This window comes from Triticum urartu, chromosome 6A (genome assembly GCF_056163025.1).
Source record: "Triticum urartu cultivar PI428250 chromosome 6A, HENAU_Tu73, whole genome shotgun sequence".
NCBI classification, from domain to species: domain Eukaryota; kingdom Viridiplantae; phylum Streptophyta; class Magnoliopsida; order Poales; family Poaceae; genus Triticum; species Triticum urartu.
Window position 1 is genome coordinate 588,111,470 of NC_141878.1, and position 12,344 is coordinate 588,123,813.

The 12,344-nt window shown below is 46.7% G+C and overlaps 2 protein-coding genes across 3 annotated transcripts; one reads left to right on the plus strand and one right to left on the minus strand.

The window, feature by feature from the left end:
• Positions 1 to 1,051: 1,051 nt before the first annotated feature.
• LOC125515546 (protein FAR1-RELATED SEQUENCE 5) lies at positions 1,052 to 4,671 on the plus strand. The gene is made up of 6 exons (XM_048681043.2): positions 1,052 to 1,376; positions 1,450 to 1,581; positions 1,685 to 1,819; positions 1,940 to 1,990; positions 2,068 to 2,139; positions 2,231 to 4,671. Exons 1-6 carry the CDS (start codon positions 1,350 to 1,352, stop codon positions 4,373 to 4,375), a joined length of 2,562 nt encoding a protein of 853 aa, XP_048537000.2. The 5' UTR covers positions 1,052 to 1,349; the 3' UTR covers positions 4,376 to 4,671.
• A 134-nt stretch (positions 4,672 to 4,805) lies between these two features.
• LOC125513048 (uncharacterized) lies at positions 4,806 to 10,163 on the minus strand. Of its 2 annotated transcripts, XM_048678089.2 has the most exons (4): positions 10,061 to 10,163; positions 8,714 to 8,884; positions 7,369 to 7,605; positions 4,806 to 6,908 (listed from the first exon to the last, which is right to left on the minus strand). In XM_048678089.2, exons 2-4 carry the CDS (start codon positions 8,877 to 8,879, stop codon positions 5,998 to 6,000), a joined length of 1,314 nt encoding a protein of 437 aa, XP_048534046.2. In that variant the 5' UTR covers positions 8,880 to 8,884; positions 10,061 to 10,163; the 3' UTR covers positions 4,806 to 5,997. The 2 variants fall into 2 exon arrangements, with proteins under 2 accessions (XP_048534046.2, XP_087385184.1); XM_087529058.1 differs by lacking the exon at positions 10,061 to 10,163 and having other exon boundaries at positions 8,714 to 8,897.
• Positions 10,164 to 12,344: the final 2,181 nt, after the last annotated feature.

The window sequence follows — 12,344 nt, forward strand, 5'->3', positions numbered from 1 at the left end:
ATTAAAAAAGGAAAAGGAAAGCTAAAAACTAAAATAAATGAAAAAGTAAATCGAAATTAAGGGACAATTTATAAAATGAAATGATAAAATAAAACTATAAAAAATAAAAAAGTCGGAACAAAATGGTGAAACCGGTAGAGACGATCGTTCGTGGCCTTGAGTTACCCGAGTCGGGTCAGCCCATGTGCGCTTGCTCAGGCGCGTCATAGCGTCAACCCTTTGCTACAGGTGACCAATAGGGAAACTCCGATCCTCTCTCCCATAGCCCTATTCTCCGCAGCCGGCGCAGGATACCTACCTCTTCTCCTCCCTGTCCCTCCAGCAATAGCGGCCACCGCCGCCGCCGTCGTATCCTCTCTCCCCGGCCAGATCCAGCCGCCACCTCCTCTCCCCACCCTCGCCCCACCAGCGCACAGGATTCCAGGCTCAACACCAATGGGCTCTCCAGCGCATTGTTTATATGTTATTCCAAAAAAATAAGACAATGTATATCCAATAAAGTTATGTCGTGACAACTTAAAAATTTATAGATGTGTTTTAGGACGTATTTCGGTTTGCTAGTCTGGTTAAAGAAAATAGGCTATCTGATTTTTGAAAGATCTAAACTGTATTATTGAAGAAAAAGTTCACCAGTTTTTTAAACATTCATGAATGTTGAATATGTTGTCTAATTCCAAATAGTACATAAATTTTAAATATTATGAGAACTTTCAACAATTGTCCGTGTTTTTAAGTATTCACTAACTTCTAAACTTGTTTTATAGAAATTAAAAAAAGGAAAAAGGAAAGAAAAAATAGAAATAAAACGAAAAACGTAAAAAGAAATTAAGGAATAATTTATAAAATGAGAGAAAAAGAAATGACAAAGTAAAACTATAAAAAAATAAAAGAAGACAGAAAAAAATGGTGAAAACTGGTAGAGAAGACCCGAAGACGATGAGAGAATGCAAACAAAACCGCTCGTGGGCTTGAGCTACCCAAGTCGGGCCGGCCCATGTGCCCGCACTCAGGCGCGTCGTAGCGTCAACCCTTTGCTACAGGCGACCAATAGGGAAACTCCGCTCCTCTCTCCCATAGCCCTATTCTCCGCAGCCGGCGCAGGATACCTACCTCTCCTCCTCCCCGTCACTCCAGCAACGGCGGCCGCCGCCGCCGCCACCACCACCACCACCGTATCCTCCCTCCCCGTCCAGATCCAGCCGCCACCTCCCCTCCCCACCCTCGCCCCGTCACCCGCACGGGATCCAGGCCCAAACCCCTCGCCCCTCCTCTCCTCTCCCCATTCGAATCCGGATCTAGACTCACACTCCACCTCCGCCGGAGCGCGCTCGCGGCGACGGACACCGGCGATGGAGGAGTATCTAGCTGCCTACACGGTAATGCCTCCCAAAACCCACCATACATGTTCCGCCGCGCAGGGTTTATGCCTGACAAATTTCTTCGTTTCAGGCGAAAGAAGATCCCGTAACTCCGGCGCAGCCGACTGTTCAGACGGCCAGTGCGCTGCCGGCCCGGGCAGCAGGCGGTCACGCGCAGCAGGCGCCAGCAGCTGCTGCTGCTCCTCCGACCAGTTCCAGAGTGGTAAGATTACTGGAAAGAAGCCTTCGTTGAGGGGAGACTTGGCATTATGTATGTGTGGTGTGTAGATCCTGAGTGAAAACCGCACTCTTTGGAACTGCTGCAGGTTGCGAAATCGACCAACAACAGTTCGGCGAAAACCCCCGGGAGCTCCGCGAACAAGAGAGTGATATACATTGTGGCTGGGGATGATGGCTCCCATGTGCCGATCCTGCGCAAAGTGCAGGTGTATGGAGAAGAGGTACCTGAGCACATCACAGTTTTTGTCCCTTCATCTATGCATCTATCAGTAGATAACATTTAAGAAAACAAGCAGACACATTGGATTACTGTGTCTCACACATATCTGTTATTGTCACAGGCTAGTAAGGGATATGAGAAGACGCCAGCACCTGCGTGCAACGTCGTTAAGGTACTTGGAGTCACTACTTCACCTTCCCTTCTTAGAAATTACTTAATGTCTGGTGTTAACTTGGAATGAAATGACAGCAAGCTCGTCTGGATGCTGGCAAACAACCGGTGAGACGACCAAGGATACAGCTGCTCAGCCACAACCGTGAGGTATGGAAGCCAAACAAAATATAGCAAGTACTGGTATTTTGGACATTTCAATATACTCAGGGGATAATATAAACTATGCGCTTGCCTGCAGGAACGATCAGCAGAGCTCATGGATGACGATGAAGAAGCGGCAATCGCATTGTCTGTTAAACTGGAGAGAAACGCCAGCTATGTGGACCGTTCGCTGCAGCTGGTGACTGCTGAAGAACATGATGTTATGGAAATCGATGACATATCTAGCGACGATACAGGCAGTCAAAGTGATTCAGACAGCAGCTCTGGTAGTGAGTCAGAAAAGGAGGAAGGGAGGTTCTTCTATCCTGCCCCTGAGGCACTGGGCACTGTTAAAGCACCGCAAGTTGGAATGAAATTCCCAACCCTCGAAGATGCACACGAGTACTACAACACTTATGCTCTCCAGACTGGTTTCGTGGTGGTCAGGGGAAGAAACTACAAGAGACAGAGGTTTCAGCTAGACTGCAACAGGAATCGCAAGGTAAAGCTAGTTGAGGACCTGAACCTGAAGAGGAAGAGGAAGAAGAATGTCATAGAGAAGACAAATTGCCAGGCAAAGATCATCGTGAAGCTTATCAAGGGAGAGTGGGTGATCGCAGCAGTTCAGAATGAACATAACCATCCGTTATCTCCAAGCCGTTCGTTCACAAGATTCTTAACGAGCCAAAAACACATGTCACCTGAAGAGAGGTCATTCTCAAGAGTTCTTCAGCAAAGCAGGGTGCCTCCCGGAGAGATTCTCAAGATTTTAAGAAGAATGAGTGGCTTTTTTCGGGAATTGCCATCAAAGGAAAAACAAGCACTGATCTTGCAGTCTGCTGAACAATGGAGGAAAGCAAACTTAGATGTTGAGAAAACACTGAACCACTTCGAGCAACTGCAGCTCCAGGACCCATGTTTTTTCTATACCGTGCAAAAGGATGAAGATGGCACGCTTAGGAGCATTTTCTGGACTGATGCAAGGTCAAGGATGGATTATGAAATCTTTGGTGATTTCGTATCGTTTGACACCACCTTCAGCACAAATAGACACAACATGCCTTTCGTTCCTATCACTGGGATGAATAGCCGTGGGAGAACAATCGTGTTAGGGTGTGCCTTGCTGCAAGATCGAAAAGCTGAAACCTACAAATGGATGCTCGAAACGTTTCTGCAGGAGATGGGAGGAGGTCAAATACCAAGATCAGTCATAACAAGCCAGGACGAAGCCATGGCGAAGGCAATAGCCGAGGTCATGCCACAAGCAAGGCACAGGTTCTGCAGATGGAACGGGAAAGCCCAGGAAAAGATGGCGGCCTTTGTGGCAGCAAGAGGCAACATGAAAGCAGAGCTGGACATCTTAGTTGACAGTTCACTGACAGAGACGGAGTTCGAACAAGGATGGAGTGCACTCATTCAGAGACATGATGCAAGTGAAAACGAGTACCTACAGTTGCTGTGGGAGATGAGGAAGACCTGGGCTCCTGTTTATTTCATGCAGGATTTCTTCCCTTTTGTCGTTTCAGCCAGAGGCAGCCAGGGGGCATTCTCACTGTTCAAAGAGAATGTGCTTCCCAAGGACAAGATAGAGAATCTGATTGAAAAGTACGAGGAGATGCAGGATAAGATCAAGAAAACGGACGAGGAAGATGTACTGGAAGCGGCGACCGAGCCTTCATGCTTCTCACTGCAGCCAATAGAAAGGCACGCATCACGTGTCTACACAAGGCAGATCTTCCTGAAAGTCCAGAAGGAGCTCCTCCACTCCACAGCATTCAAAGTGCAGGAGATAGAAAGAGGCACCCTGTACAGGCTGGACAAGGCCTACAGCTACGAGAACCCGGAGTACGACCGGGACTCCTTCGAGGTGTCAATCGAGCCCGGCCTCACCGACACGTACACGTGCCAGTGCGCCAAGTTCGCCAGGGACGGGATCCTCTGCTGCCACGTGTTCAGGCTCTTCACGCAGTTTGGCATCGACGAGATACCGGAGAAATACATCGTGGCCCGGTGGACCGACGGTTTCAGGGAGGAGCAGCTGGAGCGGCGTGAGGAGGGGCGGTTGGTGGTGGCGGCGCAACGCGAGGAGGATGCGGCGAGGTACGCGGCACTGATGAGCAAGGCGGCTGGGATCGGGAGGGAGATCTGCGGCGACGGTGCCAAGTGCGACGAGTTCATGCTGGAGCTGGACAGGATCCGGGAGAAAATGGCGACGATGGCGATGGCGAATGATCACGTTTAGACGGTAAGTGCTGAGTTTGGGCTACAGTGGACGTGTTCAGCAGCAGAAGTCTCTAGGTACTCGGGTTGGGGAGTTGATCTTGCTCGTGTGCACAATGTAGAGTAGCTGGTAAGGCTTGTTTTTCCTGTGTAACTTGAGAGACGAGTGCTACGTAGTCTATTGTTGCATTCATGATTCATGCATTGTTAACTGTCAAGGATTTGCCGTCGTGATTCTGCTATGTTAGTAGTACCTGCATGCAGTTCATGAGATGTACTCTGGTTGTGCTAAAATGTATCCATGCATTAACTTGTTACTGATTCGCCGTCGTGATTCTGTTTATGTTAGTACCTGCATGCAGTTCATGTGGTGTATTCCTGTTGTGCTAAATATGCTGCCTGAAACTGTTGGGTAAAACCAAGTGCATCTTATTTTACCTGCTGTGTGTTTGAACTGCACTCTGATGTTGACGGGCAGACGTTTGCAGTCGCGCGTTTGTCGTAGATTGCGCTCTACTTGTTGAGCGTTTCGCACTAACACTGATGAACAGTTTTGGTCAACCGTGCGTGCATTCCTTTCCTCCCCGGCGTTTACAGAAACAAAACCTGTAGCACCGCCACTCGTAGTTTCATTCTAAAGCTAAAATATTTTCTAGTCAATATTACCTTATTTTACTGGAATTCGGTCCTACTGTTTTTCATACTGTTATTTTACTAGTGTGTTGTTGCGGTGCAATTTGCAAATGATGATGACGATGAAATCCAGGCCTGTTTCTCAGAACATCATCATATTTTGCCCCATAGCTCTCGCCCCTCTCGCCCAGCAATGCCTGAGAACTGATGCTATCAGAGCTCAGAGGTAGCTTTCGCCCACCAGCACATGCATGGGCCTAGGCTACAAAGGTACGGCCTTGCCTGCGTGCACGTAGGCCTCGGTTAGAGCATCTATAGCAGATCCCTCAAATGTCTCTAACCCGAAATAGCCTGATATGCAGGCTTGGGCATTTTTTTGGGCTGAATAGGCCTCGCATACCCGTCTAGCCCGGAAATGTTTTTCAAGGCCCCTTGAGATCCCCTCTCTGGTGCTATATCAAAGATACCGGAGGGCATTTAGGGTTAGCACCCCCATCCCCTCCGCCGCATTTCATCTCCTCTGCCGCTTTGGTTGTTCCACTCCTGCAAGCAACTAGAGCGAAATGGAGGGTGGTTTCGGCGGCCTCGGCGGCCACCTCCTTCGGGCAGTCCAGGTGGAGCTGTCGTTGGTTGTGCACCTCCTTCGGCCAACGCCGGCTTCTGCGGTGCGGCAGGGTACAAGGAGGCGTGTGTTACATGCCCGGCGCCTGGCCACATTGAAATAGCGGACGGATGCAAGGCACCAACCGGTGAGGTGTTTAATGTCGGCCGGCACAGGAATGAACATGTCGCGCTCGAGGCGTCGGAGTAGGTTCCTTGGGACACGCTGGTTTAATGGAGGTAGGCGGGCGACACTCTTTGCCGGCGCGCCACTTCAATACCGGTGCCGCTTGGGTTGTAGGCGATTGTTGGAGGTGCCCTTAGATGTCACTTCACATCAGACAACAACACGTACAGAAATTTCGATGGCATTCTTGCTTCTATCATTTTCCTTTGTATATATCTCAATAGCTAGTAATAATCGTGCGACCACCAACAATGCTGAGGTCTAGCTGACAATTCTGAAGCTTTGGATCCACTGCGGCTTTGGATCCAATTCTGAAGCCAAGGCAGGACCATGTAAACAATGTTGAGTAGAAACACAGTAATGGGGTAAATCAGTCGAAAAGGTGATCCGTCCCACGTTCCGGAGATATAGCTACACCCCAAGCTCATAAAACAAGTAACTACCACGCCTTTGAAAATATTACTCTTCAAGTAAGTGGGCTGTAGGTTATTTATGTTTCTGGCGAGCATTCCAATGATCATCAAGGATGTGAAGAAAGCGGTCGTGTTGCTGTAGTAAAAGTTCAAGTACCTCCTGTAAGATTTGCTGCGCATAACTGACATACCAGCGACGTACCCGTTGGATTTGTCGTCGGCGGCCCAGAAACCACCGGGTGGGGTGAGCCCTGCGGTGAAGGTGACGGTGGCGACCAGTGACATCAGGAGCATCAACCAGGAACAGAAAGCTTCGTGCTTCTTTTCAGCAGACTCTTCGTTGCTGCGATTGGCAGGTACCAGACTCTGAAGGCCATCCACGGCTACCGCTGCCCGTCGGCCATTGCTGGAGGGGACAAACAGCACCGGCATGCCATTGGCTCCTTTTATCACCTTCAGCAACTCATCAATCGACATGTGTGGACTATGGTCAATAGTGATCCCTTGCTGCTGAGGCTGCGGAGAATGTACAAGCTGTAAGCCTTCCCCTGACGGTATTGCCATCCTGTTAGCTTCTTCCGGCAGCGATGAGTCTCCAAGCAGCACTTTTTCTCCTATCGATATTGCCACTCTGTCAGCTTCTTCTAGCAGGGATGAACCTCCAAGCCTTCTCCTAAGTCCTAACGGTGTTGCCACGGTGTCAGCTTCTTCCGCCGTATTCTCTGCAGGGTCCATAAGGCCATAACAAACATCAGTTTGGTCAGGGACTCTGGTTTCTTCTGTAAAATGCACAATGACAGTGATGCTTCCACACAAAAAAAAATATCAATTAGCCCACTTGGTGTTTAATTGTAAGATGTAGATTCACGTTTTTATATTTTCCTATCCTAATGAAACAATGAGGGCCTGTAGATGGCACCTGCAAATAGAAAACCTACCCTGTTTTTTAGCATTTCTGTATTTTTTTAGGCAAGACGCCCGAGGCATCTCAACGATTAAAGTAAAATAAAAAGAAGGGGGCACAACACCAGCTTATATAGGAAGCCTTGCTGCTTTCATTCAGTATAAGTGTATCCGAAACCGACTAAACAATGTATGGAAACTAGCACATTGATTCGATTTTGTATCATGCATGTGGAGGAAAATGAAAATGAGAACATATCACCAACGAATGGTATTTACCACGGTTAGCATTGATCTCTTGCTGCTGAGACTGCAACGAATCTCCAAGCAGTATGCCTTCTCCTGACGGTATTGCTCTGCTGTCAGCTTCTTTCAGCAGCGATGAATCTCCATGCAGCACCTCTTCTCCAATATATATTGCTCTGCTGTCAGCTTCTTTCGGCAGCGATGAATCTCCATGCAGAACCTCTTCTCCAATAGATATTGCCACGATGTCAGCTTCTTCCAACATACTCTCTGCAAGATCCATAAGGCCACAATAAACATCATTTTGATCAGACTCTGGTTTCTTGTGTAAAACACGCGTTACAGTGACACATTCATAGCCAGAGGCCGGGGAGTCCCCCCTTTTCAAAAAAAAAAAACAAAAAAAACAGTGACACATTCATAGCCAGAAGAAAAAATAGACGATTTCAATTTGCCCACTTGATGCTTATTGCAAGATGCAAATCCATTTCCCCCCATATATTCTTGTAAATTTTTTTTAGAAAATGATACATTCCTGTAAATAACCTCTGAACTTCGTTTTTCTTTTTACTTTTTCTGCCCTAATGAGTGGTTGCAGGTGACAGCTTCGAAAATGTACCCTGTTTTTAGCATTTCCGTATTTTTTTAGGCAAGACATCCTAAGGCATCAAAACGATTAAATAAAATAAAAAGTAGGGAGCAGAGCACCAAACTTATATAGGAAGCCTCACTGCTTTTGTTCAGTATAAGTGTATCAAAAACCAACTAAACAAAGTAGGCTATGAAAACTGGCTATACTGACACATTCACTGTTTTCACTTATACTGATGCGGCCGCCGAGACACCGTCTCATGGGACCATCGACGTGGTCGCAGAGTGCAGACAATTCAACGACACGCAGGGGCGGCGCTACTGTTCCGTCGAGTCGCCGTCTTGCATGAGCAGCGCCGCGGCGAGAGTGATCGTCGGACGGGGGCAGCACCAAGGCCGTTGAGTTTCCGTCGCGCGGGTGCAACGATGCCATTCTATCCAGTAGGCGCATAGTTCGCCGGTGGCGGCAGCGGCGGCGGCGGCATCTTGGTGTACACGGTGCTGGATTAGCAGATAGGGAGTCGAGAAGATAATCCGCCGGCTAATTACGGAATAAGAGGGGTCTACGTGTAAAGTATAATTAAGTCGTTGGCTAGAACTCCCACCTTCGACCCGTTCGCTGTTGATCTAACGGCTCAGGAAGCAAGTTTCCAGATTTTCACTGAATTCCTGTTTTCAGTGGATACTTGGCCAACAAAGTATGAAGACTAGCACATCAATTTGATTTTGTACCATGCATGTGGAGGAAAATAACAAGGAGAACATATCACCGAGGAATGGTATTTACCATGGTTAACACTGATCTCTTGCAGCTGAGACTGTGACGAATCTCCAAGCAGCACGCCTTCTCCTGACGGCATTGCCCCTCTCTCAGCTTCCTCCAGCAGTGATGAATCTCCAAGCAGTATGTCTTCTTCTATCGCTATTGCCGCGCTTTGAGCTTGTTCCGACATACTTTCTGCAGGGTACATAAGGCCATAACAAACATCAGCTCGGTCAGGGACTTTGCTTTCTTGTGTAAGACACACTATTACAGTATGAAATACATTTACAGGGAAAACAACAGAGACAGTTTCAGTTAGCCTAGTTGTGGTGCTTAACTCCAAGAAACCAAATCCACTTTCCCCCATATATTCTTGTAAATAACCTCTGAACTTTGTTTTTACATCCCCACCGCCATGGTGACAGCTTCGAAAACATACCCTCTTCTTAGCATTTCAGTCTTTTTTACACAAGAAACCCCAGGCATCCAAACTATTAAAACAAAATAAAAACAAGGGAGCAGAGCACGAAACGTATATAGGAAGCCTCGCTGCTTTTGTTTAGTGTATGTGTGTATCCATATCGACTAAATGTCTGAATGAAGTACGGAAGCTAGCACATCGGATCAGTTCTGTACTACTATATGTGAAAAATACGTAATAACAAAAGTATATCACCAGTGAATGCTAATTAAATGTAGGATATGCTATGAACACTAATGTAGTCACTTTCTATCTGCTGACGGACAAACATTCGAGCTTCTATAGTTGCTTCTGAAATCTCCGTTGACTAACTATCCATGTGTATATAATTTCAAACTCATTCAGGAAACAAAAGCATTGCAACTCAGAGTGGTGTCTGATGCAAGCCTGCAACTCCATAGGAAAGAGTTAGTGCCATGCAGAAAAACTGCCTTCTCAAGAATGGCTAGTGTCAAGCAAGATAATTAAGTACACTCATTATGGCCGACCGGTCTTAAACAATGACCAAACTAAAGTCAGATCTAAAATCATCGGCATTGCACCCGTGCGTTCAATATAGGTTAATAAGACGGCCGGAACTACCCCAAGCAACCGCGTGGCATTTCCAAAATTTTAACTTAATTTAACACGGCAGCAAGGTACGGAACACACGCTTGGGTTTGTACGGGAAAACCTAAGTGCATCCCCATGCCCGTCCCAGCCGATCAAAGACAAACGATCTCAAAAGAGTTATCGGTAGCATGGGAATGTATACCCCCAGCCATGGGGGTCAGCCGGGAGCCCAGACGGTTCGGATCTTTGACGCGTGGATCTCCGAGCACGGGCATTGCTAGTAGTAGTAGTAAGATGTATGCGTCTTGGGAGGAAGAGGCTAAGAAATCGGGGCTCACCTCACCGCGCGCGATAATGCGGGACTCCGGCGAGACGGCGGCGCGGCAAGGTGCGCGAGCGAGGTGGTGGAGAAGAGAGAGGGACGCGCTGGGGAGTGGGGACTGGCGACTGGAAAATGGAGAAGTCAGTCAACGCAAGAGACCAGCCGGTCCCTCCAGATGGGCCGGGCCTTACACATGGACACGACCAACGCGTTGACTGACTTGTCCATTTTATTAGGTGGGCCGGGCCTTAACCATGGGCACTGCCGGGTCTTACACATGGACAAGGCGACACAAACACCAAGACACATAGTCTCGCTAAACATGCTTTCGATCTGGACATGGGTTGCCATCTCTGGCTTCTCAATTCTCCAGACATTCATTGTATCCCTATAAACATTATCGATCAATAAAGTGTGTTTAGTTTTCAAAAAAAGGCCATGTACCCCGCAAAAAAGAAAAAAAGGTTGTGTCCCATTGCCGACTCCGGACGGGAGCACCTATTCCGGAAGCAACTCACGAGTGAGTACTTGTTCAGGAGCCCCCCAAAGGTCATTTGGGGTGGGCTGATCTGCCGCCATGTACCGCGCTCTGGGCGCTTCTTCCAGATTTTGTTTATTTATTTATTTTTTCGCATGTGTTTTTGTCTTTTTAGATGTTTTTTCTTTTCGATTTTGCTTCTGCCAAAGGCAAGGATTTTTCTTCTGTGAGAGGCAGTGGTTTGCTTCTGCGAGAGACACGGTCGTGCCTCTCGAAAGCAAAAAAAATGTGTTTTCTATTTTTTCGCGTGAGGCGCGGGTTTGCTTCCGCGAGAGACATGGTCACGCCTCTTTAGAAACGGAAAATAAAACGTGCGCTCTCGGTGCGGTTTTCTCGACCAGTTTTTTCACGAAAAAGAAAGTTTGTCACAGCCTATCAATATGGGTTCAAATTTTAAGGATCTCGACATGAGGAATCTAAGGGTGAAAATGGTTCAAGATTTGAATACGCGGTTTAAGAGATAAACCTTTTTGAATTAAGGGATTGATGAAAAAAAAGGAAAATTCGATGGTTGCGATAAATGACACACATGCAGCGCAAGTTGCGACAAGTGAAGCACATGCAGTGTGCCACTTATCCCTACCTGGAGAAGTGGGGTGACATTTGCAAGGGTGATCCTTAATTAAAGATTTCATTATATTCTGCGCCTTCAGCGCCGGAATAAAGAGCTGGCGCTCAAGCGCGCCCGAGCGGGCCATGTCTCAGCAACGCGGTTCGCCCAACGATCGTGCCAGCTGGTCATCCGCTAGGTTTCTGTTTTTCTTTTCTTGTGTTGTTCATCTGATAGAAAAAAACCAGCCAGTTTTTAAATACTTACAAAAAAGTTGCATATCAATTCTGAAAAAAAGTTCACAAAATTGAAAAAAAATCATGAATTTATACAAAGTTCATCGATTAAAAAAATCATAAAATTGAAAAAAAAAGTTCATCAATTTATAAAAGGTTCATCAATTATAAAAAAAAGGTCATCAATTTTGAAAACAAATCATCCATTTAAAAACAGTTCATTTATTTTGAAAAAAATCACGATTTCTTTATACAGTTCATAAATTTTGATATTTTTTATCGATTTTGAAGAAAAATATATTATTTCTTAAAAGAAGTTCACGAAGTTGCATATTTTTGTGCATTTAAGAAAAGGGAAAAGGAAAAAAAGAAAAAAGAAAAGAGGAAAAAACTAATCAAAAACAACTACGTTTTTAGTATTTCATAGGTGCGTGGTTCGAATCACGCAACGCATTTGCTTTTTAGAAAGAAGTGAGTAGGCCGGCCAGAGTAGTGTGCGTCAAGTGGTGGAACACACTATAACCGGCGTGTGAAGCGTCAAATACGAAGCCTCACTGACGGTGTTCTGGATTAAGGGTACTCACCACGTCATCTTCCGATCTATTAGATTGGGCCGAGGACCCCCATGGTCGTATACTCATGGGCCAGTTCGGACAGCTGCTGCATACAAGGAAGATTCCACAAAGACTTGGCGATCAAGACAATGACTTCTCCCCACCGGCGTATTCGGCTAGGACTCTTGTTAACCTAGGCCTCTGGTGCATTATATAAACCAGGGCCAGGCTAGTCGATAGAATATACAACTCCATATACAACAATCATACCATAGGCTAGCTTCTAGGGTTTAGCCTCCTTGATCTCGTGGTAGATCTACTCTTGTACTATCCATATCATCAATATTAATCAAGCAGGAGTAGGGTATTACCTCCATCGAGAGGGCCCGAATCTGGGTAAAAACATCGTGTCCCTTGTCTCC